The sequence below is a fragment of the Bidens hawaiensis genome, unplaced genomic scaffold (assembly GCF_021521415.1).
Source record: "Bidens hawaiensis isolate Kalapana, Puna unplaced genomic scaffold, B.hawaiensis_p1.1 tig00031140_1, whole genome shotgun sequence".
NCBI lineage: Eukaryota > Viridiplantae > Streptophyta > Magnoliopsida > Asterales > Asteraceae > Bidens > Bidens hawaiensis.
In genome coordinates this window covers 79,187-104,200 of record NW_027495229.1, presented here as the reverse complement: position 1 = coordinate 104,200, position 25,014 = coordinate 79,187, and the positions used below count along the sequence as shown (strand labels likewise).

General features: G+C 43.2%; 2 protein-coding genes across 2 annotated transcripts; both read left to right on the top strand.

Moving 5' to 3' along the window:
* Nucleotides 1-546: 546 nt before the first annotated feature.
* LOC143581682 (chaperone protein dnaJ 8, chloroplastic-like) lies at nucleotides 547-2,791 on the top strand. The gene is made up of 3 exons (XM_077064411.1): nucleotides 547-819; nucleotides 916-984; nucleotides 2,602-2,791. The coding sequence occupies exons 1-3, from the start codon at nucleotides 586-588 to the stop codon at nucleotides 2,788-2,790; spliced, it is 492 nt and encodes a 163-aa protein (XP_076920526.1). The 5' UTR covers nucleotides 547-585; the 3' UTR covers nucleotide 2,791.
* A 17,274-nt stretch (nucleotides 2,792-20,065) lies between these two features.
* Nucleotides 20,066-23,157, top strand: LOC143581681 (pentatricopeptide repeat-containing protein At1g80880, mitochondrial-like). Its single transcript, XM_077064410.1, has 2 exons — nucleotides 20,066-20,733; nucleotides 22,032-23,157. Exons 1-2 carry the CDS (start codon nucleotides 20,117-20,119, stop codon nucleotides 23,056-23,058), a joined length of 1,644 nt encoding a protein of 547 aa, XP_076920525.1. The 5' UTR covers nucleotides 20,066-20,116; the 3' UTR covers nucleotides 23,059-23,157.
* The last annotated feature ends 1,857 nt before the right edge of the window (nucleotides 23,158-25,014 follow it).

Sequence of the window (25,014 nt, the reverse complement as noted above, 5' to 3'; positions counted from 1 at the left end):
ACCTACATGATAATTAGTCAGTCAGGCAGTCATAGCTGTTCATTAATACCGGTGGCATAATATTCTAGGACAAATGTGTGCTACACATGTCTTAGCTTGTATCAATGTTTATGCCCCTTGGAATCCTCTCATGATAATGAGTCATAGCAGTTCCTTAGTGCCAGAATCACAATAGTCTTTAACAAACGTGCATGCTTCACACCTCTTAGCTTGTACCAATGTATGCCGTGAACCCTCATTTGTTCTACAGATTTCCCAAAGATGAAGACGTAAAGCGTAAAATATGTGTGAGCTAAAGGACTCAATGTAGAAATATAAAAAAAAGATTCCGATATCCGAAGCATTAATCTGACTAGGACTGAAGCGATAAGCCATGTCCACCACAAAACACTAATTGACACGTCATCCATCCATCATCATAACAGATAAGGACCGGCCTTTTCTCACTTTCTCTCTCACACACAACACCTTAACACACACTCTCTTCGCCTATATCTTCCATCCAAATAATCCCATTATTCATCATATTCATATCATAAATAATAATTCTTCAATATTCAAATCAGAAGAAACCCAGATCAAATCATGGCGAGTGCGGCTGCAATGATCAACGGATGCGTGTCATCCTCCACGTCATCATCAAATTCGTGGGGTAAATTGAAGAATTCGCACAAGAAGAAGGCGGATCGGAGGTTTAGGGTTTGGGTGACGTGTGTATCCACGAGTCCGGTTACGTCGGACCCGTATAAGACGTTGAGTATTCGACCCGGTGCTTCTGAATCCGAGGTTAAGAAGGCGTTTAGACAGTTGGCGTTGAAGGTAATGAATCTGTAAATAAATATTTAATTGGTTGATTGATGGGTCAATTTGTTATGATTATTGTTTATTGATGTTGGGTTTTTGATTAATTTGCAGTATCATCCGGATGTGTGCAGAGGAAGTAATTGCGTTGTTCAGTTTCATGAAATCAATGAAGCTTATGATGTAAGCAATCTTTAAATCCTATAAATATCGAATTTTGATGTTTAAATTGTGATTTTATGAATAGATGCTTTGTAGATCTAGGAATCTTAACTTTGCATTGTTAAAAGGTAAATTAAATATTAATAATCCAAATAATTATGATTTATTGCTAGGTAACATGTTTCACTTTTTTAATAATTATAAATTTTTAATCCATGGTTTTTGCTTGTATATTTTGTTATTTACTTATTTAGCTTATAATCGTGCCAAAATCTAAGGTTAATCAGTAAGAATTATTATTAGCGAAATCAAGAAAAAATAGAATGTAACGACGATTATGTTACTTCTGTTATCGGGGCCACTTTTGCTAAAGAAAGTGAAAGTTAGGTATGCCGGTAGTTAAATTATTAGCGAAATCGAGTAAAAATAGAAAGTAAATAGAAAGTAATAACGATTATGTTACAATCGGGGTCACTTTCGCTAAAGAAAGTGAAAGTTAGGCTTAGGGGTGTGGGGCTTCAACGGGGGCGCTAGAGCCCCTCCGCTCGCGCCCCCCGGCGCTAACACCACACCACCGGGGCGCTAACGGGGGCGCTAACGGGGCGCTAACGCGAAAAACAATGCAGGCGTGAGCTGGTTAGCGGGAGAAGAGAGAGAGCAGCACACCTTTTGAGGTATTTTGGACTGTTCGGAGCCGAAAAAAACAAAAAAAAATATATTTTCTATATAGGTTTACGGAAAAGAGCCGTTGAGCTCATATTAAATTAAAAAAAATATATTTTCTTAAATTATAAATATATACCTTTATAAAATATACTTCATTTCACAATTATACACCTTTCCTCCTAAAATCCTCTCAAAACTAACACAAAAAAATGTCGTTGTTTGAATATATTTATAAAAAAATAAAAAAAAAAAATTTCGCTGGAGCCCCTGCTGGAGCCCCTCCACACCAGGGGCCAGGGCTCCAACGGGGGCTCCAACAACCCCCTTATCCAGTTTCTCTCTCTGCCACACGTCATAATATTATTGGTTGGAGCCCCCACTAAAGCCCCCCCACACCCCTCAGCCTTAGGTATGGCAGTAGGTTAATTATTATTAGTGAAGTCGAAAAAAAATAGAAAGTAATGACGATTATGTTACTTATGTTATTGGGGCCACTTTTGCTAAAGAAAGTGAAAGTTACTTCAAATTAACGACTTTTTCTCTCTCGAATATCCAACCGCCCTATTAATTCTTTATAACGCGCTCTATTTTGTTTTGACAAATAAGCCAACAACCGTTGACGTTTTCCCAAAATTTTCCGCAGACCTCTCTGAGATAAATAGTCTTTTTTGTGCAATTCCAAATGTGAAGCAAGTCTCCGTATCTTATTGGTGAAACTTACTACTTGAAATTCAACAGATCCTCAATTATTAGCGAAACTGAGTAAAAATAGAAAGCAATGACCATTATGCTACTTCTGTTATCGGGCCACTTCTTCCAACGAAGTGAAAGTTAGGTATACCAGTAGTTAAATTAATTTATAGTTTAGATAGTTTAGATTAGTAGAATCCGACTTTTCTCTAAAATTGAAATTATTGAAATTTGAGGAAGATTAACAAGTTGTGAACTGGTATTTTTGTGGATGATTTGCAGACGGTGATGAGTAATTTGAGAGACGAAACAAGTGTGAGCGAGATGGATATGTATGGACCATCGGATGCAGGGATAGACGAGCCGATGAGGGGGATGGACGATCCGGATTGGGACATGTGGGAAGAGTGGATGGGTTGGGAAGGCGCTGGAATTCGAGATTACACTTCACATATTAATCCCTACATTTGAAAATACATTTGAAATTTCGAGATCGAAGGTTTTTGAGATCGAGTTATGTTGATCCAAATGCGCGTTCTGTATATAGCAAGTCTGTTTTTAGAGATGGATGGTATTAATGTTCACCTCTGAATTGTACATAAGTCTCATTTTATGATTAGTCTTGTGTAATTGTAGCCTAAGAGCTGTTTGAGAATAAAGATTTCGTTCCAGTTCTAATAATTTTTTTTAGGTGAACTTTTGATCTTTGTATTGGTGTTTTATTTGTGTTTTGGGAAGTTAGGGTGTTTGGTTTCACTTGATAAAAATATGAATTCATTCTTGACTTCATATCTTGAATTGATTGGGTCAAAAATTGAATTTTCAATATCACGTGTCTTTTTCTAATTAGAAAGGATAAAATTTATCACTTTTAAATTTCTTCTAACAAAAGCTTTATTAATATGCTAAGCCCACGTATCTATTTACAAGGTTAGGTGATTTTTCTAGTAGGGCTAGCAAGTAGAACATTTTGATACTACCACTTAAATTTTGAAACTCACTTAATTTAAATTTAAAATCTATTATATATATATATATATAACAATTTCAAAGATTGTGTTGTGCCAACTGCATTGTGAGTTGTACATTGGGTTATGTATTTCATACCATTAGTTAACCAACTGTTTCCAATCTCATATTTTCATTTACCTATTGGGATTAATACTCACGTATTTCTTTTACCTAAGTAATCTTGTCAAAATTCCACTTTCTTCTGCTTTCACCATGTTAGTATGCTCTTGTAATTGATAATGTGATTCTCAACAATTAATGTGTGACTCCTTTGAATTGATGCCTTTAACTTACGTTATTATGGCATAAGCCCCCGCAATGCGGGGGTCTACCAACTAGTTTAATTTAATCACAAACCCTGCTTACGTCTTTACTCGTCTTTTACAATCACCCACACTCCACCCGCCCACCGGCACCACAATTATCACCCACCGCCACCATCTCGACAAAAAAGTTGACAGGAAAATTTCATTGGAAATTTCAACGAAAAGTTGCCGGGAACTTTTACCGGAAAGGTCGGAATTTTTCTCTGGAAAAGTTGTCAGAACTCTTAGATGGAAAGTTGCCGGGAATTTTTGTTGGAAAGTCACAGAAAATTAGTCGTCGCCGGAAACAGCAAAATGGAAAAACATTATGAAATGTAAAAAATACAATGAAAAACACAATTTGATACAAAACACAATGTTCTAAAACATAATTTGTAAAGCCCCCACTAATTTTATTTATATAGCAATATGTTACTCATATAAAAGATAAAAAACACTCATTATTATGGTGATTTTTTTAAATGTCGTACAAAAAAGTTATGTACGTTTTAAAATAATGTTGAAATTAAAATATGTCTTGCAAGTGAAGAGAGAAAATCAATAAATATGTTATCTCTATTATGTCATTCCTCTTATCTACCATTTGATTTCACTTATAAAATAATCTCAACCATTTATTTTCAAAATTAATGGACTAAATTACTTATTATCCATCATAAAAAAAGTGTACTTTCTGTTATAACATAATCCCTTGCTTACATTTGGTTTTCTCAAGTTTTATTTAATTATACAACTAACCCCTGGAACTTTTAAGTATGGAACCCTCAAACTTTTATTTATTTACACAAAACTTCACAATATTTTTCCAATGGTAACCATAAGGTTTCATTAATTACTCAATTAACCGCACAACTTTTTAATATGATAACCCTTAAGTTTCAATAAATTACACAAAATGCCCTACAAGCTTTTATTGTGGTTATCTAAATTTTGTAATATGGTACTGAAGAAACACTAAGTGACCCCGGGCAGATTATGGGTAATCTGGGGGCTAAGTAATGTTTCCCACGAAGGTTAGGTCCAGCAGAGTAAGTTGTACTTCAAGGAACCTGCAAAACAGACACCGTAAGCTCGTCACTGAGAAGGGGGGGGTTCCTCCTTGTGACCACCCTCCGGCGTGAGAATCAGTCTATATTACTCTTTAAATATAAAAGTATATGAATACTATTAGAGCAATTATCAAGTAAGTTATACGAGATAGTAGATGATGAAATGATAATACCATTTGCTGTCTTTTATAGCCGAAGGTGGGTTTCCAAGGGGTTTAGCCGGCCCAACACGCTACCAACTGTAACCTATGCACGTGCCCTACCTGTGAGTGGTGGATAGGTAGCGGCTAACACAGAGCAGGCGTGCCGTGCACTCTTCATCTTCTACCAACTGCAGGCTAGGCACGTGGTCTGGCAGGAGTTGGTGGGCAGGCGGCGGCTATTGGTCACAGTGCTGTGGCGTGCTGTCTGTCACGCTGCTGTCAGTGAGCTGTCGCATTCTTGGTCAGATCTTTTGTCTTTACCTCGTCAGGTATCACGCAAAAGATCCTCCATACAGACTGGCCCATTTTGGCGGGAGTTTTCCCCCTCCCGCCTCTGCTCATTCTTTCAGGTGACACTGAATATTTGTAAGTGTTAAGCCTTATGCGTGTAGCTATGCTGTGCGGGTAGCCTTCCCTGATGGCTTGTATCCGCAACTGCGGGAACAGGCGGGTTACTTTACCATTGGGAGGCTTTTCCCTGCGTATGCAGCTTGCATACTGCGCGTAGGCTTCTCTGAGCATGGTGGGTCCTGCGGGAGTAGATGGTCTTTGCGCAGACATCCCTGTTCAAGGTGAGTCATGCGGGACCAACTGAGCCCTGCTGGGACCTACCTCTTCAAGTCCCCCCAGTCCAATGTTCTTTTCACGAATGTCTAATAAAGTGAGGTGAACTTTTGGACTTAAGCAAAGGGTTTTGAAAAGGGGTTTTTGTAAGGTTTTCCATGGGGGTTCTTCCCGCGGAAGTCCTTGTCACTTGCAGAAATTCCCGAGTTTCCTGCTTGGTCTTTGGGTATGATGCGGGTAGGTCTGTAACCTCCTCGCAAGTCAGGAGCATTGAGTCTTAGTTGTGCGGATTCTCCCTGTGGTTCTGGTAGTTTTTTGAACATAGTGATCAATTATGTTTAAACCACCAATTCCATCTTGGAGCCTCAAACAACGTAGTACTCGATGTTCCCGCTATGCGGGGATATTATTTCCGTTTTCACAAGCATTGCCCAGAAGATCCTTCCTGGTTTCAATTCTCAGCGGGTGCTAGGTATGTGAAGGGTTTTGCCTTTACACTGTACCTGCATCCGTCTTATGGTTACTTTACTTCCAAGGTATCCCTGGCGTCCATTCCCTGCGGGTGCTAGGTATGTGAAGGGTTTTGCCTTTACGCTGTACCCGCACCCGTCTTATGGTTACTTGGTTGCCAAATATTTTGGCTTCAATTCCCTGCGGGTGTTAGGTATGTGAAGGGTTTTGCCTTTACACTGTACCCACACCCGGCTTATGGTTACTTGTTTGCCAAGGTAAGGGGTATTTTCCCGCATACTTTTTTGAACCTTAGTCTTCAAAAAATTTTTTAAATTTTGAAATTTGAAGAGTTGGTGGATGGATAACAACCCAATACCTCAAACGTCGTGCGACGGTTTCTTCTGACTGTGTCAGGACGTGCCAGAAGTTATGGCGACATGACATTATGTGGTCATTCCAGTTGCTTTTTCAGGCGCGTGGGCACGGGATTCCGGGCGCGTAGCCGCGAAATCTCTGGCACACGTCCTTTTGACAGCTGTTGCCAGCTTGCCTTTGCCACGTGTCATAATTTCATTGCACCTTTGACTTCTCTCTCTTCCGTATTAATTTCATTGCATTAATTGCGATTACTATATAAAGGGGGAGAGGGTTATTTGCAATTCACACTTTCCACTTTCATCTCTTCTTCTCCGGTAATTTCCGGCGAATTTCTCTTTTCAGTAAAGCATTACTCTGAAATCTCTTCTTTCTTCCACCATGTCTTCTCACGATGCTGATGATCAGAAGACTGCTGGCGAATGCCAGTGTTCTCTTCCTGTCGAGCTGTACCAGTATATCGTCAGGAAGTTCATGCTCGAGTCTCTCGAGCCTGAGTTTCCTGAGCCCCACCATACTGTGTACGATGCCCCTAGTGGCAAGATCGGGGTTTATGCTGCATTCTTTGTCTACGGGAACCTTAGGTTTCCGTTGACAAAGTTTGTGTACCGTGTCCTAGAGAGGCACGGTGTGCACCTGACAGAGGTGCACCCCATGGCCATTGCCAAGGTCCGGCACTTTGAGTGGGTGTGCCGGATACTGGGCTTTGAGCCCCTCGTTGACCGCCTGATGACCTTCTATACATGGAGGTGCATCCAAGGGTGGTACACTCTTACAACCCGTATCAAGGGTTTAAAGATTTGTACCACCGAGCGGAGTCTTCGCTCATGGAGGAGAGAGTTCTTCTTCATATCCGCTCGCGCCATCCCCATCGCTATGAAGTTCAAGAATGGCCAGGCGCTTCCGAACCTTCCCGCCCTCAATTATGAGGAGGCGGAATGGTTCTCGAAGATATCCCGGGTCCAGTCTCCGGTTTTCCGTTTTCCGGAGTCGGCGATGGTGATGCTGGGGATGAGCCGGGTGTGGAAGGCGGCGAATGCGGATAAGGTTCCGATCGTCCTCGAATATGGTTCGAACTCTGTCCCTTATGGTATGTCTTGTTTCTTTTTGCTGACTATGATTTTTTCTAACTTTCTTGTTGATTTCAGAGGGTAACGATCTTCAGTCGCTCCTGAATCCGCGGGAGGAAGATGGTCCTGCGCGGATGGGTACTCGTGCTCTGGACGAGAACGAGTTGCCCATCTTAGAGCAGACCGCGGGTCGGTTCGTGGAGGTTTACCCGCCAGGCCAAGAGATCCTGAGCCACCGACGGCCAGGTAAGCCTATCTTCTATCCTGAACCTCTCAATGCTGTGCCTGCTGCTGGAGTTGACATTTCTTCTTCTGAGGAATCCGCAGAAGGTCCTCCACTGGTGCGGAAGAAAAAGGCTGCCGTCGGGAAAGGCAAGGAGAAGGTGGCCTCTACGGCCGACCCGGTAGTCCTATCTGACTCGGAGTCAGATAATGCAGAGGTGGCGGGGAAGCCCGGTGGTGAGGAGACCACCGCTCCGGAGGCTGTAGCTGTTACCTCCGGGGAGGCAGCGACGACGACGGTTACCGGTGTCAAGAGGCCGGCTCCATCGGGTTCGCCCCCGCTCGTCCGTACGTTCAAGCTCAAGAAACCCCGTAAGTGCCCCCATAATTCTTGTCTAGATTTGTTGTTTCAAATAAATTTTTCTAACACTTTTGCTTGTGCAGGTGTGGATGTTGACGCATTCCAGGGTGGAGTTGGAGCAAGTATTCCCCCGCCAATGAGGGAAGGCTCGGTCAGCCTTCCCGAGGCGTCGACCCAGGCGTCTGTGCCTGCTTCCGCTGGTTCCAGCCTTCCTGAGGCTGTTCCAGCTGAGAAGTTGTCTCCGCCGGCCGTGAGTGCGATTTTTACAGCATCTTTCACGGAGCCGGCGGTTACTGTTGCTGAGGAGGTGGCGCCAACAATGGCTACCACAGCGGCTGCCACTATACCTGCGCCACCGGCACCGATGGCCGGACCATCAGGTACGCGCCGGGCTTCCCGCCGATCTATGCCACCTTCCCGTCTACCTGACCTGTTGGATGGATTTCCTTTAGGTTCAGGTGATGGGTTTGGCGGCTATCGGCCTGTTATTGACCCTACAGGTACGTAGGGTTCTTTTTCCTTTGTATATTTTTATCATCTTTTCCTAACTGCCTTTGTTTCTTTTGCAGTGTCGGATTCCAATGAAGTGTATGTTCCAAGATGGAACATACGCCGAGGAACAACCCTTCGTACCCCTGTGGAGTGCGTGGACTGGGCTCGCCACGCTGCTCCTCATGGTGCGTTGGGGGAAGCCATGGCTAGCTACCAAGAGGGTAGGCTAACCAATGAGCTTCGGGTTCTCCAGGCCCAGACGCAGCCCCGCGTCGAGCTGCTTTGTCGTGAAAACGACAAGTTAAAAGCAGCTCGCGCCAAAGATGTATCTGAAGCGCGGGCTCTTCGGGAGGAGAACCGGCAGTTGGCCGTTGCCGCAGCCGAGAAGGAGAAGGCATTCAAGGCCCTTGAGGTTGAAGTCCAGGCGCGACTCGAGGCCCGCTCTAAGGCTGCTCAAGCTGTGAATGAACAGCTTCGGCTGGCCAAGGAGACTGCGCGAAACTCAACTGAGAGGGCTGCCAAGGCTGAAGCTGTTGCTGAGCCGCTTCGCGAAGAGAATGAGCAGCTTAAATGCAAATTAAAGGCTCTTCAGCATGCTCATGACGCCTTGGCAATGGAAGATGCCAAGAAGCTGCAGGAGATCCTTGACCAGAGGGGGGTGCTTGACCGCACTGAAAGGAAACTCAAAAGCGTCGAAGAGGCTGCCGCCAAGGAAGTTCAACTTGCCAACCTTGATAAGAGCGGAACCGAACGTGCTTACAAAGAAAGTCAAGCTACCCTCCAATGGCTGCTTCGAGAAGCGTTGCCTCAGGTATCTTTATCTTTTTCTTTACGCTTTCCGCTCGTAATTAGAAAATGTTCTAATTTGTATTCTTTTGTAGGTTGTGCGTCGGGTCCTTTCAGAGACCTCTTATGACGATGCGATGAGCGCAGCCCTCAACGCTTCTCATGAGGATGGGGAGAAGACTGGCTTCCTGCTTGGTCTAGGGTTTGCTGAGAGAGGCTTTCCGCCCTCCAACTTCCCTTTATTCAATGTTAATACTGAAGCTGCTTATGACCAAGCTGTGAACCAGTACGCTTCCTTCCCGCATCCAGTGGTGGAGAAGGTGAATGAAGCTGCTGCTGCTGATGATGGCCTAAACATCCTTAAGGCTTTCCTCGGGCAGCCGCGCTCTGACGGTGCTGGTTCAAGCGGAGGTGGCCCTGAAGCCTGATCCTGAAGATCTTTTCCCACTGCTAGGATAGACTTGGCTTTGTATAGATTTCTTGTAATAGATTGTGAAATATTAATCTTTTTGCGTATAAGATTGTTATTTCCTTCCTTGGGTTCCTTGCTTTATAAACTTATGACTTGCATACTTAGTTTGAATTAGCAATTTTCCAAGTGTTTAGAATAAGGACCTTTGAACGTGGTTGATGATGGGTTAAAGTTTCGCCTCCTCCTTCGTGAATGTGCGGGTAAAACCGTCACTTGCATTTGGTAGGATGGCTAATCTTTACCCTCTATTTGACCTGCGTGTAGGTTTTTCTTTTCGAAATTTCTAAGGCATTAAGTTAAACCTTTGAACGTGGTTGATAATGGACTAAAGTTTTCGCTTCCTCTTTCGTGATTGTGCGGGTGCAACCGTCACTTGCACTTAGTAGGATGGCTTTAACTTTAGACCTATATCTGACCTGCGTGTAGGTTTTTCTTATCCTTTTTTAAGTGTTCATAAGTTAACCTTTTAACGTGGTAGATGGTAAGTTAAGTTTGGCTTCCTTGTTTGTGATTGTGCGGGTAAGACCGTCACTTGCACTTACAAGGATGGCTAAACTTTACCTACATCTGACCTGCGTGTAGGTTTTCCTTAGAACTTTTTAACATTTTGGCGTTGTGTTTATGCGGGTATTGCCGCCTTCCACACGCAACTACTTCTTCCCGTAAGGGAAGTTCATAGGTTACAAGCTATCAATACATCATGAAAGGAGAATCATTTCCATTAGAAGTGGCTCTAGGCCTTTTCTTTACAAGTTGGAATTGATCTACATATAACATTTGCGTAATTGAGCTCCATTCCATGTTCTAGGGATGGGAGTGCCATCGAGCCTTTCGAGCCGGTATGCGCCCTTTCCCAGAACTTCTTTGATAACGTATGGCCCTTCCCAAATCGGGGCCAACTTTCCTGGGCGTTGTTGGTTCGAAGCCTCGTTGTTACGCAGTATGTAGTCTCCTTCATTGAAATTGCAGAGTTTTACCCGCGTGTTGTAGTATTTTTGCATTTGTCGTTTGTAGTTTTCTTCACGCACGGCGGCTAAGTCTCTGCGCTCTTCGGTTAGCATAAGGTCTAACCGTCTTTCCGCATCATTGTCTCCTGGTTGGATTAAGACCCTTGGTGAGGGTAAACCGATTTCGACTGGGATCATGGCTTCAGTGCCATAAGTGAGACTGAACGGGGTTTCTCCCGTACTGGTCTTCTTCAGCGTTCTGTTTGCCCAAAGGACGTGTGGAAGCTCGTCCACCCAACCGGATCTATGTTCCAAGAGTCTTCTCTTTATGCCTTCGACGATGCTTTTATTTGCTCTTTCCACCTCACCGTTACCTTGCGGGTGTGCCACTGAGGTAAAGGTGTGGGTGATTTGAAGTTCTTTCAGCCACTGCTGTAGCTTCTTGTCAGCAAAGTTGGTGCCATTATCGCTTACCAAATTCTGTGGAAGTCCAAAACGACAAATAATAAATTCCCAAATAAATTTTTTGATATGCTTTGCGGTTGTTTGGGCTAAAGGTTTCGCTTCTATCCATTTGGTGAAGTAGTCAATGGCTACCACTAGGAACTGAACATTCCCAGCTGCTGTAGGAAATGGGCCTGTCACGTCAATGGCCCACTTCTGAAATGGCCACGAGGAAGTGACAGGAACAAGTTCATTTTTCGGGCGATGCGTGTTGGGTGCGTAAAGCTGGCAAGATCTGCATTTTCTGATGTATGCCAACGCGTCCATATGCATCCCCGGCCAGAAGTATCCCGCGTTGTTTAGCTTGGCTACCACAGCGCGGGGGCCTGCGTGTACTCCACAGATGCCTTCGTGAACCTCCCTTAGGAGGTAGTCGGCATCTTGGTTGTCCACGCATCTTAACAATGGGCCAAGAAAGTTACGTCTGTAAAGGATGTCATTGACCAGCTGATAATTCAGTGCTTTACAGCGTAGTTTTCTTGCCTGTGACTTCGACTCTGGTAACGTTCCTGCTTCAAGGTATTTTATTATTGGGGTCATCCATGTTTCTGTACCGGTTTGGATGACACAAATTTCCTTGTGCGGGACTGATGGTGTTTCGAGGAGTTCCACGCGGATGTCCTTTCCCAAGTGGGTGAAGGCCAGTGATGCAAGCTTGCTTAACGCATCCGCAGATTTGTTTTCGCTGCGCTTGACGTGTATCACTTTACAATCATTAAAATCGCGCATGATGGCTTTGGCCTGGGCAAGGTACAGGGCCATTGTGTCGTTCACAGCCGTGTACGTCCCGTTTATTTGGTTTGCCACTAGCATGGAATCTACATGGGCTTCCAAATTTTTTACACCCATTTTACGCGCAATCCTCAATCCGGCCAGGAATGCTTCATATTCAGCCTCGTTATTCGTACTTGGAAAATCCAGCCGAATAGCATAAGTATATTCCTGGCCTGCTGGATTTGTTAATTTTAACCCTGCGCCTGAACCCTCGTTACTAGCTGCTCCATCAGTGTAGAGTCGCCAGACCTCATTGATTTCGTGTGCTGGGGAGGGTTGAACCTCCTCCTGGCACTCTTTCTCCCGTGAAGCGGGGACTTCTGCAATAAAATCAGCCAGGACCTGGCCTTTAATGGCTGGTCTCGGCTTGTATTGAATCGCATATTCTCCCAATTCAATTGCCCACTTGGCTAGACGTCCCGATAACTCGGGTTTGCCTAGAACATTTGAGAGTTTGAAGTTGGTGAGAATAGTGATTGGGTGACCCTGGAAATATCGTCTCAACCTGCGTGAAGCGTGAATAAGTGCCAAGACCAGTTTTTCCAGGGTAGAGTACCGGGTTTCCGCGTCTGCCAGTACGCGGCTAACATAATAGATTGGCATCTGGATGCCTTTTCGTTCTACAAGCAGGACTGCCCCGGTTGCTCTATCTGTTGCGGAGAGGTATAGGATTAACTCCTCCCCCGCTTGTGGTGCTGTGAGCGTTGGGAGTTCGATCAGGCGTGATCGAATCTCCTGAAAAGCTGCTTCCGCTTCTGGTGTCCAGCGGAAGTGCGTTTTCTTTAAACAATTTCTTAGCGTTGACACAAATGGGAACGACCTATCCGCATGGTTTGCCAAAAAGCGGTTAAGCGCGACTAGTCGTCCATTCAGTGTTTGAGCCTGTTTTATGGTGGTAGGTGATTCCATTTTGACAATGGCTTCGACTTTTTCAGGGTTCGCTCTGAAGCCATCTTTAGTAATAATGACTCCCAAGAACTTCCCTTCTTCCACCCCAAATGAACACTTGCTCGGGTTGAGCTTCATGTTTATCTTTCTGAGTGTGTTGAAAGTTTCCTCAATGTCTTTCAACATCGCCTCTGGCTCGGGGCTTTTGATGACCAAATCATCCATATAGACTTCCAAGTTTCTCCCAATTTGGGCGTGAAACTCTTTGTCCATTAGTCGTTGGTACGTGGATCCCGCGTTCTTAAGTCCGAATGGCATCATTTTATAACAAAATGTGCCATCGGGCGTCCGAAAGGCGGTTTTGTCCTGGTCATCTACAGCCATGTGGATTTGATGGTACCCCTTATACGCATCCAAGAAGCATTTAAGGCGAAATGGTGCCACCGAATCCACATTGAGATCAATTTCTGGCAACGGATAACAATCTTTGGGGCATGCTTTATTCAAATCTTTGAAATCTATGCACATGCGCCATTGTTTGTTATTCTTCGGTACCATTACGGGATTTGCAACCCACGTTTGATATTTGCTAACGCGCACGATGCCCGCATCAAGGAGTTCCTTGACTTGGGTTCTGCACGCGTTGGTTTGCTCGGGCCCCATTACTCTGCGCTTTTGTACGATCGGCGTAACGGCCGGATCGCATTTGAGCTTATGCTCTGCCTTACCCCGGGGTACACCAGTCATGTCGGCTGGTGTCCACGCGAAGATGTCTGCGTTTCGCTGCAGTAAGCGCTTGAGTAAGGTGCGTGTTGGATCAACAATTGTCGGGCCAATGGTAACGGCCTGATCGGGATATTTCCCATTGAATGCCCACTGTTCAGGTTCAGTGATGGTTTGTTTGGCCATCTTCGGTTTGGGTTTAGAGGAGACAGATGCGATGCATACCTGGGGAATGCCCGTGATCATCGCTACGCCTTCAGTTGTTGGCCATCCCATCATGCCGTGGACTGAGGATACCACAGCGTTGAATCTTGCCATCCCGTCTCTCCCGAATAGGATGTCATACGTATGATGTGGTTTTTTCATTACAACAAAATCCACATCCTCCGTGCGTGAATAATTCCCGTCGGTGAGAGTGACGGGGAAAGATAGGATGCCCAAGGGAGTGTTCATGCTGCCGTCAAACCCTTCCATTGAAGCGTAGACCGTCTCCAGGCGTTCCTTGTCTTCATCGTCGAGCTTGTCGAAGAACTGCCTGTACATCACTGTCGACGATGCGCCATTGTCAACAAGGGTGCGGGAGGTGATGTAGTGCCCCAGCTGGCTTTTAATGACAATGGGGCCTTCTTTGTTTGGGCCTCCCGGCACTCGCGGGAAGCGCACTTCTGCTTCCTTCCATGCGCATGGTTCGGTTATCGGTCTCTTTCTTCCTCTGACCTTACCATGGACCATGTTGATGCTAATGTCGACGGGCTTTCGTCCGTTACCCCTGTACCTGTTGTCGTTCCTTCCTCCCTTCTTGATAGATGCCACGAGGTGTGCGAGCCTCCCATCCTTGACGAATGTCTCGACTATGTCCCTCAAGGATGTGCACTCCTCAGTGCTATGGCCCTTTGTCCCATGGAAGTCACAAGACTTGCTTTGGTCCGCATTGGGTTTCTGTCGGATCGCTGGGGCTTTTGGCCATGGCAGTTTTTCCGTGGCAAATATCTCCGTGACGCTCTTGGTGAGTGGCGTCCAACGGTTTTTCCGGTTCGAAGGGTGCGTGATGTCCCTTCCGCCAACCAGAGGGCGAGAGCTTGAGGGGGTGTCAAAGTTTATCCTTGACTGCCAAATACCTTGCCGCCTCTTTTTGTTTAGCCGGGCGGTTCTCACATTGTTCTCCCTTGTCCTCTGCGTGTAGAGGTTTGTATTCTGGGGGAGATCTCTTCCCAGCTGTTTCTCCGTTTCGGCAAAGCGCTTGGCTGCCGTCATTATGGCATCCCACGTGGATGGCATGCCGTCTTTACCCGTCAGAGTGCGGATGAGTTCTGGGTATTCAGCGCCCTGAATGAAAGCGGCGCGAACGAGGTCTTCACTGATGTTGCCCAGACTCAGCTTCTTGGAGTTGAAGCGGGTGATGAAGTCCAGTAAGGATTCATCCTCTTCTCTCACACAGTTGAGGATCGTCCACTGCTCCTCAGTGTGCTTCCTCTGTTGACTAAACTGTTGACTGAACTTGTTCTGGAAGTCTGCCCAGTCATAAATGTGGTGGACCGGTAAACGGTCGAACCATGCTCTGGCTGCTCCTACCAGAGTCATCTGGAACATGTAGCACCACGTGGGTTCCGTCCAGTTACTGACGGTTGCCCCCGCAATGAACCTGTTCAGATGGTCATCTGGGTCGGATATACCATCGTATGTGCCAATATTGGACATTTGTTTGGCACTCCTCGGGGCGATTGCTTCTGCAATGTCCCTTGCAAATTTTGACCTTCCTGCGTTTGTGGCAGTAGGTCTAAAGGCCTTGGAGAAGTCACGCGAGCTTTTTTCCGTGACTGGTTGGAATGCTTCCCCAAAATTCCTTTTTGGCTGGGGATCCGTTTCCTTACGCTTCCCTTTCGCCCTATGGCGAGGGTTCGCGTCGGTGTCGGAGTCTTCCCTCTCGGCGTCTGAGTACTCGTACTCACTACTCATGTTGAGGTGCTGGCGAGTACTACCGAATTCCTCAGCTTGTTGGACTGAACGCAAGCGTTCGTCCAACTCAGCCTGAAATTCTCTTTGACGTGCCTCGGCCCATGCCTTCACTTGATCAAGTGTTTGGCGAGGGGCTCGAGTTCGTTTTTCCAGCTGGGCATCAGTGAATCCCAGTGGAATGTTTACTCCACTTGCCCCTACATGAGTGACTGGGGTAGTGTTTGTAAAATGTACTTCACTTGCCCCAGCTTGGGTGGCTGGGGTAGTGTTTGTAAACATTGTGTTGCCGGTGTTTACCCCAGTGGCTGGGGTTGTGGTTACCGGAATTTCTCTAGTCATCTTGGAAGTTTTGAAAAACTGGAGAAAGATGTAGTTCTAGCTTTATGCACGGATGGCGCCAATGAAGAAACACTAAGTGACCCCGGGCAGATTATGGGTAATCTGGGGGCTAAGTAATGTTTCCCACGAAGGTTAGGTCCAGCAGAGTAAGTTGTACTTCAAGGAACCTGCAAAACAGACACCGTAAGCTCGTCACTGAGAAGGGGGGGGGTTCCTCCTTGTGACCACCCTCCGGCGTGAGAATCAGTCTATATTACTCTTTAAATATAAAAGTATATGAATACTATTAGAGCAATTATCAAGTAAGTTATACGAGATAGTAGATGATGAAATGATAATACCATTTGCTGTCTTTTATAGCCGAAGGTGGGTTTCCAAGGGGTTTAGCCGGCCCAACACGCTACCAACTGTAACCTATGCACGTGCCCTACCTGTGAGTGGTGGATAGGTAGCGGCTGACACAGAGCAGGCGTGCCGTGCACTCTTCATCTTCTACCAACTGCAGGCTAGGCACGTGGTCTGGCAGGAGTTGGTGGGCAGGCGGCGGCTATTGGTCACAGTGCTGTGGCGTGCTGTCTGTCACGCTGCTGTCAGTGAGCTGTCGCATTCTTGGTCAGATCTTTTGTCTTTACCTCGTCAGGTATCACGCAAAAGATCCTCCATACAGACTGGCCCATTTTGGCGGGAGTTTTCCCCCTCCCGCCTCTGCTCATTCTTTCAGGTGACACTGAATATTTGTAAGTGTTAAGCCTTATGCGTGTAGCTATGCTGTGCGGGTAGCCTTCCCTGATGGCTTGTATCCGCAACTGCGGGAACAGGCGGGTTACTTTACCATTGGGAGGCTTTTCCCTGCGTATGCAGCTTGCATACTGCGCGTAGGCTTCTCTGAGCATGGTGGGTCCTGCGGGAGTAGATGGTCTTTGCGCAGACATCCCTGTTCAAGGTGAGTCATGCGGGACCAACTGAGCCCTGCTGGGACCTACCTCTTCAGGTACATTGGCACTTAAGCCATATCGACCAAGTCCCGCCGCCTCATCACTGGCTAGCATGGTTTTTCTCTCACTTTATATATATTTCCCATTGTAAAGCATGAGAGACAAGCAACTAGTTAAAGATATTGAAAACGATTTCCCCAAGTTCAGTTACCCAAATTAAGTTACCAAACACTTCTAGAAACATTCTAAACAACTTTCAACTTGTGTAATATCGACAAGACATTTAATTGCTCACAAACTCAGTTTAGGTTGAACTTGAACAAAATCTAATTTCTTTTCACATGACCTTCCAAAATCAGAATTTGATGCTTAAGGAAACTACAAATGCATCAAATACTTGCGTTAAACAAATTTATACCAACTTATAACATGTTTTCAACAAATGTACAAGTGCCACGTGCTACATTTATAAGCCAATAATTCATATTTAGAGGCTCTTCAAGTATCCATTTCCACAAACGCAACACATCAACCACCTTATTAGATTTCCGCATATATTTCACACACACCTTCCAAGTTTTTCTCAAATACTAGATTCACTTTAAAAAATAAAGGGATATTGGTTTTTAATATTCTCAACTTTCACCTGTTGGCTGATCAAACTTCCAACTTTCGATTTGTTAACAATCTCTCCAAACTTTCACCCTGTTTGTTTCTGGCACTCCCGAACTTAATGAACTCTAACTTCCGTTAGTTTCATGCTTACGTGACATTTTTTTATTAATAAATAGCATGTTATGGGTCCCACACCAACTTCTTCAACATATAACCCCATCAACCTTCATTAACACCGTCACCACCACCACCACCCACCGACCATCTCCACCATCACCCACCAACAACTTTCAGCTCGGTTTTGAAAATAAGCCGAGTCCGAGCTTTCCTCAGCTTGACTTGGCTCGGCTCATGAATAACCCTACCTAAATCTAGTTTTAGGCATCGTGGACTTAACTATTGAGTCATACTCAAGTAATCGGTTATGGTTTGAAATACGGATCAATTCGATAGCCCGGATCCAACTGGATTGAGTTTGAAGTCAAAAGAGAAGAGAGGAAAAGCAACTGGAATTTGAATCATACCGACAAAAGTGACAAAAAAAAATTCTGATTTCATAGCAATACTTAGCGAAAACAAAGAGAATAATTGGAATAACATGACGGTGCGGGTGGCTCTGATTGGGTTTTTGTTGATGAATTTGATGTTGGGTGTTTGCACACGTAAAGTTATTCGCCGGTTTAGTTTGGTATAAATGGGTTCCGGTCAGTTTTGAGTCAAACTCACGAACCTGTTTAGCTAAACGGATCGGGTTCGAGTCAACTTGGGTGGTGGTGGAGATGGATGGATGGTGGGTGGTGGTGGTAATAGAGGTTGCAGGGGTTTTATGTTAAAGGAAGAAGATGCCATGGAACCCACAACATGCTTTTATTAATAAAATATGCCATGTCAGCACGAAAACTAACGAAGTTAGGGTCCATTAAGTTCGAGAGTGCCAGAAACAAATATGGTGAAAGTTGGGAGTGATGGGTAATAAATTGAAAATTGAGATTGTTACCAACCAATGACTAAACGTTAGGAGTATTAAAAACCAATATTCTAAAAATAAATAAAAATATATATACACACAATATTGTTTGTGTATGAGAGAGCCTCGCAATCCTTCATTTGGAGGTACTTGTTACCGCTCCTCAGGTGGTTAGTGAAATGCTTCTCAGGTGAGGAGTACGAACGATATAATACTGATTAATTTAGAATATTATTTTAATCGATTTAATTAGAAGCTCTAATGACTATGAAAAATTGATGGTATTTCAACCATGATAATCTTGGTCGGTACCAAACCCGATAGTGATTCTTTTGATTCGTATTAGAGTGATGGTCCCTGTTTCACTAATAGCTGGGAAGGGAATACGTAGTTCGAAATCCAACGTCAAATTCTGAACGGGCCCTCCAATGATGATAGTCATCTACATAACCTCTGGAATGCACCATTGAAGGTGTTCTGAGGCTATGTGTTGTGGTTTAACTAGCAATGGTTAGTTAAAGCATCACGTCACTGTCACGTAAGCAGCAGGCTTTACTCGCTCACTTGTTAACTAGGGCATCGTGGGTTAACTATATTTAATTAGATGGTGGAGGAAATAAAGAAACCAAAATAATAATAATAATAATAATAATAATAATAATAATAACAAAAAATTGATTGGTTGTTAGTGGGTGAGCCCACAATGTATTCGTTATCTTGCCCGTCACCATGTTTTTCCCTCCTCCATAACGCCACCCCTTAATACCATGGCACGGTGTAGCCATCACTACGGGTTGACCACATCACCCTAAAAGATGCCTTAACGACTCCACAACGAATACCCTACTGGTGTTTCAAGCATGACCATCATACTAGAACAGCTCAGGCGTAAGTATGTGATAACCAAGTCGCACGATTTAAAAAGAAAATCGACACTCCAATAAAAAAGTATATAGATTTTATCTATATTTGATACTTCTGTGTCTAAAAAGGGCTATTTTGGAATTTCCCAAAATTAAATCTTTACTTTTTTAGCATATGGTCCAGGGAGCTAGGGATGTTCACAGTCCGGTTTTGACGGTTTTTGGGTCAAACCGTAAGTCAATCCGTTAGTATGGTTTTTGCTAATCAAAAACCGAAGCCAAGCTGTTGAAAATAAAAACCAAACTGAACCGAAGCGAACCGTTACTAACGGTTTGGCTCCGACCGGTTTCACGGTTTAGGCATTATTATGCTATTGTCAAAAACTTAAACTCTAATTCACAAGTTCAGATTTCAAGCTGTCAAAAAATAAAATAACCAAAATGCAAGTTCCCATAATTAATCATATTATCCAGAATTTAAGCCTAGAACATGACGGGATACTAGACTTTTAATAAAGTTGGGCTAAATTACACACTAACATCTTATAGTGAGCTAAGACAATAAGCCCAATTTTTAAAACATATGATATATTATAAATAATATATAAATCTAATATCAAAAAATAAAATTTATATATAAATAAATCCTACGGTCCTGTCCGGTTTTTTACGGCCGGTTTTCAATAAAAACCGCAAGCCAAACCGTTTATTACGGTTTGAAAATTTTGAAGCCGACCGACCGAATGTAAAAAAAAACCCGACCGTGAAGCCAAACCGATAACCGACTTAGGCGGTTTTGCAGTTTTAAACCGATCGCTGAACACCCTACTGGAAGCCCATTTCCCTAAACCCCTAGAACCCTGATTAATTTTCTTCATCTCTTCATACACCAACACTCTTTGATGTTTCAAGCTTATCTTGCTCGCATAATCAACCAACGCACACATTCTCATCTCCGTTTACCCTTTATTCTAACATCACAAGCCACCCAACATGGTCTTTCAACTCACTCCTACATGAATTCACAAAAATTTAACATTTATTTCTTTCAGGCATTTCGTCGAACACTTGGCACACGTCCACAAAAACTTGATCACATCAATTTTTCCACATTCGAACCATCCCATGTCCAGAAGCTATACGAAACCATTAACTTCGCTCAACTAGCAGCGTCTGCTAATGAAGTTTCAAACCCGGGTGTGATTAAATTAGTCGAATTGTTACGCAATGAGTTTAATCAAGAAACTGGTGAGTCGACGGAGTTTATCGATGGGTCGGGCATTAAGCCAAGTGTAGATTTGATTAATTTGGCGATTTGGGTTTTAAGGGATGATTGGAAGTTGGCATTTTTTGTGTTTGAATGGGGTCTGAAATGGAAGTGTAGTGATGAAAAAGCTTGGAGCTTGATGATATGGGTGTTGGGTAACCATAAGAAGTTTAATAATGCTTGGTGTTTGATTAGAGATTTGTATCAGTCTTCTATGGATACTCAGAGACCAATGCTCGTCATGATTGATAGGTAAATCCAAATTATATCCCTTTTGTTTTCGACATCAATATGTTATTTACTTATTTAGTTATTTGAGTGGAATGCTACCCCTTTTACAAGAACATGAAATAACTAGGAAATTTGGTTACACAAATTTAAATATTTTGACTTTCTAACATAGCTTACAATCTCATAGTGTTTCTTTTATGGTGATGCACCAGTGTGCTGTGCTGTCGTGCCATATGATGTCAAATCAAGTCTGCACACCAGAGGTTGTCACATTATACGGGGCATATGATAAAGGCGAAAAGTGGTCGTATGGTATGACTTTGTCATTGGTCATATCAATTATTTTTTTGTTAGTCAAATTCATAATACGGGCCATATGATGTCAAATCAAGTCTGTGCGTTGGAGCCTGCCACATGACACGGCCTATGTCTTTGTCACTGGTTGCATCATTTATTTGTTAGTTAAACACATCATACGGATCGTATGATTTGCCTCTGAAACGAGTATATGACCCATGTGACCGTTTTTCGCGTGTGATACGGCCCGTATGATGTCAGGTAGGGCCAATGGTGTTTGCATTACTCTGGTCTTCTTTAAGGGAAGATTACCTCAATAGGCGGTTTGACCAAAAATATTCTCAAAATACGCATGAAAAAATTTTCGTACCAAAATATACATGGCCAATCCCATCTTGGCACATAAGCACCCTGGCATCATTAGGCACCAAAGGGGTCGACATGAAATAACATGTAAAACTTAGTTGAAACAACCATATTATGGCATGTCTCGATTGGGCTACATCGGTGTCTAAATGGCGATGAATGGGCTACGATGGTGCCACGCACCTGGACAATAGTCTTAAGACGCCTAAAAAGGTGTGTGAATTGGCTTCTTTGGATCCCACACGCTGATGATAGCGCACACTCTTAGCGTTGCCAGTTTCCAAAGATGCCTAAAAAGGTGTACAAATAGGCACCGTTGCAGCCCAATTGTGACACATGTCATAGTAGGGTTTTGCCAACTCAATTTCGCATGACATTTTGTGCCGGCCCTTTTACTGCCTAATGGTGCCCAAACGACTCATTTGTCACCACGTGCGTGGCCATGCCTAGTTTCGTAAGAGAATAATTCCATACTTGTTTTAAGAACTTTTTGGCCAAACAACCTATTTTGATCATTTTCCTATTTAATCAATGACTGTTTATTGCATCCTGTTACTCTTTTAAGTTGCTATATATCTCCAGAATTAATCTTTGAACTCTATTTATGATTTATTTTATATGTGTGGTTCTTTATGAATATATTTGTATTTCAATAGATATGCAGCTGCAAACGAACCAACTGAAGCTATTCGCGCATTCCAGATAATGGAAAAGTTCAAATTAACTCCCGATCAAAAGGCATTCTATACACTTCTAGACACCCTCTGCAAACATGGAAACGTTGAAGAAGCGGAAGAATTCATGTTTTCAAATGCAAAACTCTTTCCACTTAAAACCGCGGGTTTCAACATTATTCTTAATGGTTGGTGTAACATATACGTTGACATAATTGAAGCCAAGAGAATTTGGAAAGAAATGGACAAAAATCAAGTCATCCCAGACGAAAACTCATACACCCACATGATTTCTTGCTTCTCAAAAGTCAACAACCTGTTTGACTCGCTTAGATTGTTTGATGAAATGAATAAAAAAGGGTGGAGACCAAACCGGATGGCTTATAATTCGTTGGTTTGTGTTCTTGCACATGAGAATTGCCATGAAGAAGCTCTTAAAATATTGGATAAAATGAAGGATATGAATATTATTCCCGACTCTATTACTTTTAATTATATAATACACCCGTTATGTAAAGCAGGAAAACTCGTGAATGCAAGACGGGTATTATCAAGAATGTTGGAAGAGAACATAAACCCTACTATCGACACGTATCATGCGTTTCTTGAAGGAAAAGACTTGACTTTTGAAGAAAGTTTTGAACTTTTGGATCGAATGATGAAATCTGGAAATGGGCCGAATAGGGATACTTTTGTACTGATTCTTCGTAAGTTTTTGGAACTAAGTGAGGTTGAAAATGCTTTGAAGATTTGGGTGAAAATGAAAGAATATGAAGTTTCACCTGACTCTGCACATTTTGGTATGATGGTAGAAGGGTTAGTGAAACATGGGTTGGTAACCAAGGCTAGGGAGTTATATGGTGAGATGATTTCAATTGGAATTACGGTGGACCCGAGACTTGCGAAATTGTTTAAAGATTTTTCACAAGATGATGAACGTAAGAAAATAAAGAAACCGGGAATGAGAAATGTGAAGAGACGGTTTCGTGGTAGACGATCAAAATCATAGACAACAATGGGATTGAAGGAGTATATGATTTGTTTGGTGTATAAGAATATGTTGAAGGCTTTTGTATTTGTTTTCTAACATGACAATATTGATAAGATCTTATTTGACAACAAATGTTTGGTCTTGTTTTATAAAGAAATATAACAACGGTTTGGAAGATCTTAATCGTGTTTAGCAAACGTTTTAAACGAGTTAGGAGAAACGAGTCCAGCTTCTACTAGTTTACTATCATTCAATCCTGTTTAAGGTCACTTGTGTAGGCTGTGTAGCACAACCCTTGTTTTAGCTAATCCTATTGGTTGATAGAGTATTTGTGGGAATGTTTATTTATAGTAATGGGTTCTCGCTATTACGAAAAATAAATAAATAAATGAGATAGAAGAGATCTACAACCCAACATTTAATTAGATTTTCAATACCTATTTGACGCATGTAGATGGAGGTGTAAAAAAAACCGGTTTGGGGACCGGTTTTAGCCAACCGAGCGAACCGGTTTTGGTTTAAAACGGTTTCACCCAAACCGATAGTTTCAAGGCAGGTTCCCCTTAAGATCTAGCAAACCAGTTCTTAAACCGAACCGGTTTGAGGAAAACTGTTAGGAACAAACCGGCGCGTGGAAGCGAAACAACACACGTATGCACAACGATAAACACGCATAAATGAAAATATAAACGACACAAAAATTTAACGTGGTTCAGTCCTCGCGAGGGGACCTGCGTCCACGGGCTGCAACTTGGTTTTCTTATTAGCTCATAACCAATATTACAATTACATGATGGATATATATAATAAACAAGATTAGGGTTAAACATAATTAGGAACCAAAACGGGTCTCCTAATAAAACCGGCCCAAAGGCCTTCATAACCCAACAAAAACCGGTTTAAAACCAGTTAAAACCGGTGATAAATCGGTCCGAAACGACATGACTAGGCTGGCCTATCTTGCTTCGAAACCGTTTATAAACCGAACTGGTTTGAGTCAAACCGGTTTTGACCAGCCGTTGACCAAACCATTCGGTTTGGGTTTAAAACCGGTTTTTGTACTCCTATACATGTAGATAGTTGATGAGTTTGGGTCTTTTGACTACCACATTTCTAAAGCTTTAAGCCCATAAAAAATCAAATATACCAACACCAAGCCCAAACAAGCCTTCTAAGGCCTAGTTGACTAGCAAAGACCTGGTCAAATGACGTGTGGGTCCTATCCTGCAATAGTTTATGCAAAAGTACAAAACCAAGAGGTGGGTTTGATATTGAAGTTGAAGTTGAAATTAAAGATGACCAAACATAGATGTCAAAAGTCCAAGATGCCCAAATATAGGCGCCTACACATTGGGATTTATGTAGGGTGGTCTTCCTACTCCTAAAGGCCGAAAGTCTCCATTTCTGTGAAAAAGTAAGTTTGAAAATAAGATGAATTTCACGTAGCTTTGGGGGCCAATCTAACACTATTGTCTTCTCAAAGACTTATTTCTTGTAAATGAGGAAACCTTTTAAAGTGAGTATTGCATTTTCAACCTTGATTAGTTGGTTAATTCGTTTTCATTTGAGAATGGTGAAATTGATTCTAAGAGCACTCACATTAGATTGTCTATATACTCCTTAAAATAAGGAAAAATGGTTTTTATTGGTTCCAACTTTTTCATTTTTGCCGGCGCTAGTCCCAACTTTTATTTTGGCTGGCAACGGTCCCAACTTCAACATTCGTTGCTTCCACCAGTCCGCGACTGACGGAGCACTAACTCCATTATGTTTTTGCTTACGTGTCAATCTGAGTTGTCAAAAACATATTACGTGGCAGCCACCGTGGATTATTGGTTTAGGAAAAATGGTTTTTATTGGTCCCAACTTTTTCATTTTTGCCGGCGCTGGTCCCAACTTTTATTTTGGCTGGCAACGGTCCCAACTTCAACATTCGTTGCTTCCACCAGTCCGACTGACGGAGCACTAACTCCG

Excerpts from the sequence above, each read along its gene's own strand:
- LOC143581682 (XM_077064411.1), top strand. The coding sequence starts at position 586 with ATGGCGAGTGCGGCTGCAATGATCAACGGATGCGTGTCATCCTCCACG. Across the intron at positions 820-915 it reads TTAGACAGTTGGCGTTGAAG|TATCATCCGGATGTGTGCAG; the intron begins GTAATGAATCTG and ends ATTAATTTGCAG. Across the intron at positions 985-2,601 it reads AAATCAATGAAGCTTATGAT|ACGGTGATGAGTAATTTGAG; the intron begins GTAAGCAATCTT and ends GATGATTTGCAG.
- LOC143581681 (XM_077064410.1), top strand. The coding sequence starts at position 20,117 with ATGTTTCAAGCTTATCTTGCTCGCATAATCAACCAACGCACACATTCT. Across the intron at positions 20,734-22,031 it reads ATGCTCGTCATGATTGATAG|ATATGCAGCTGCAAACGAAC; the intron begins GTAAATCCAAAT and ends GTATTTCAATAG.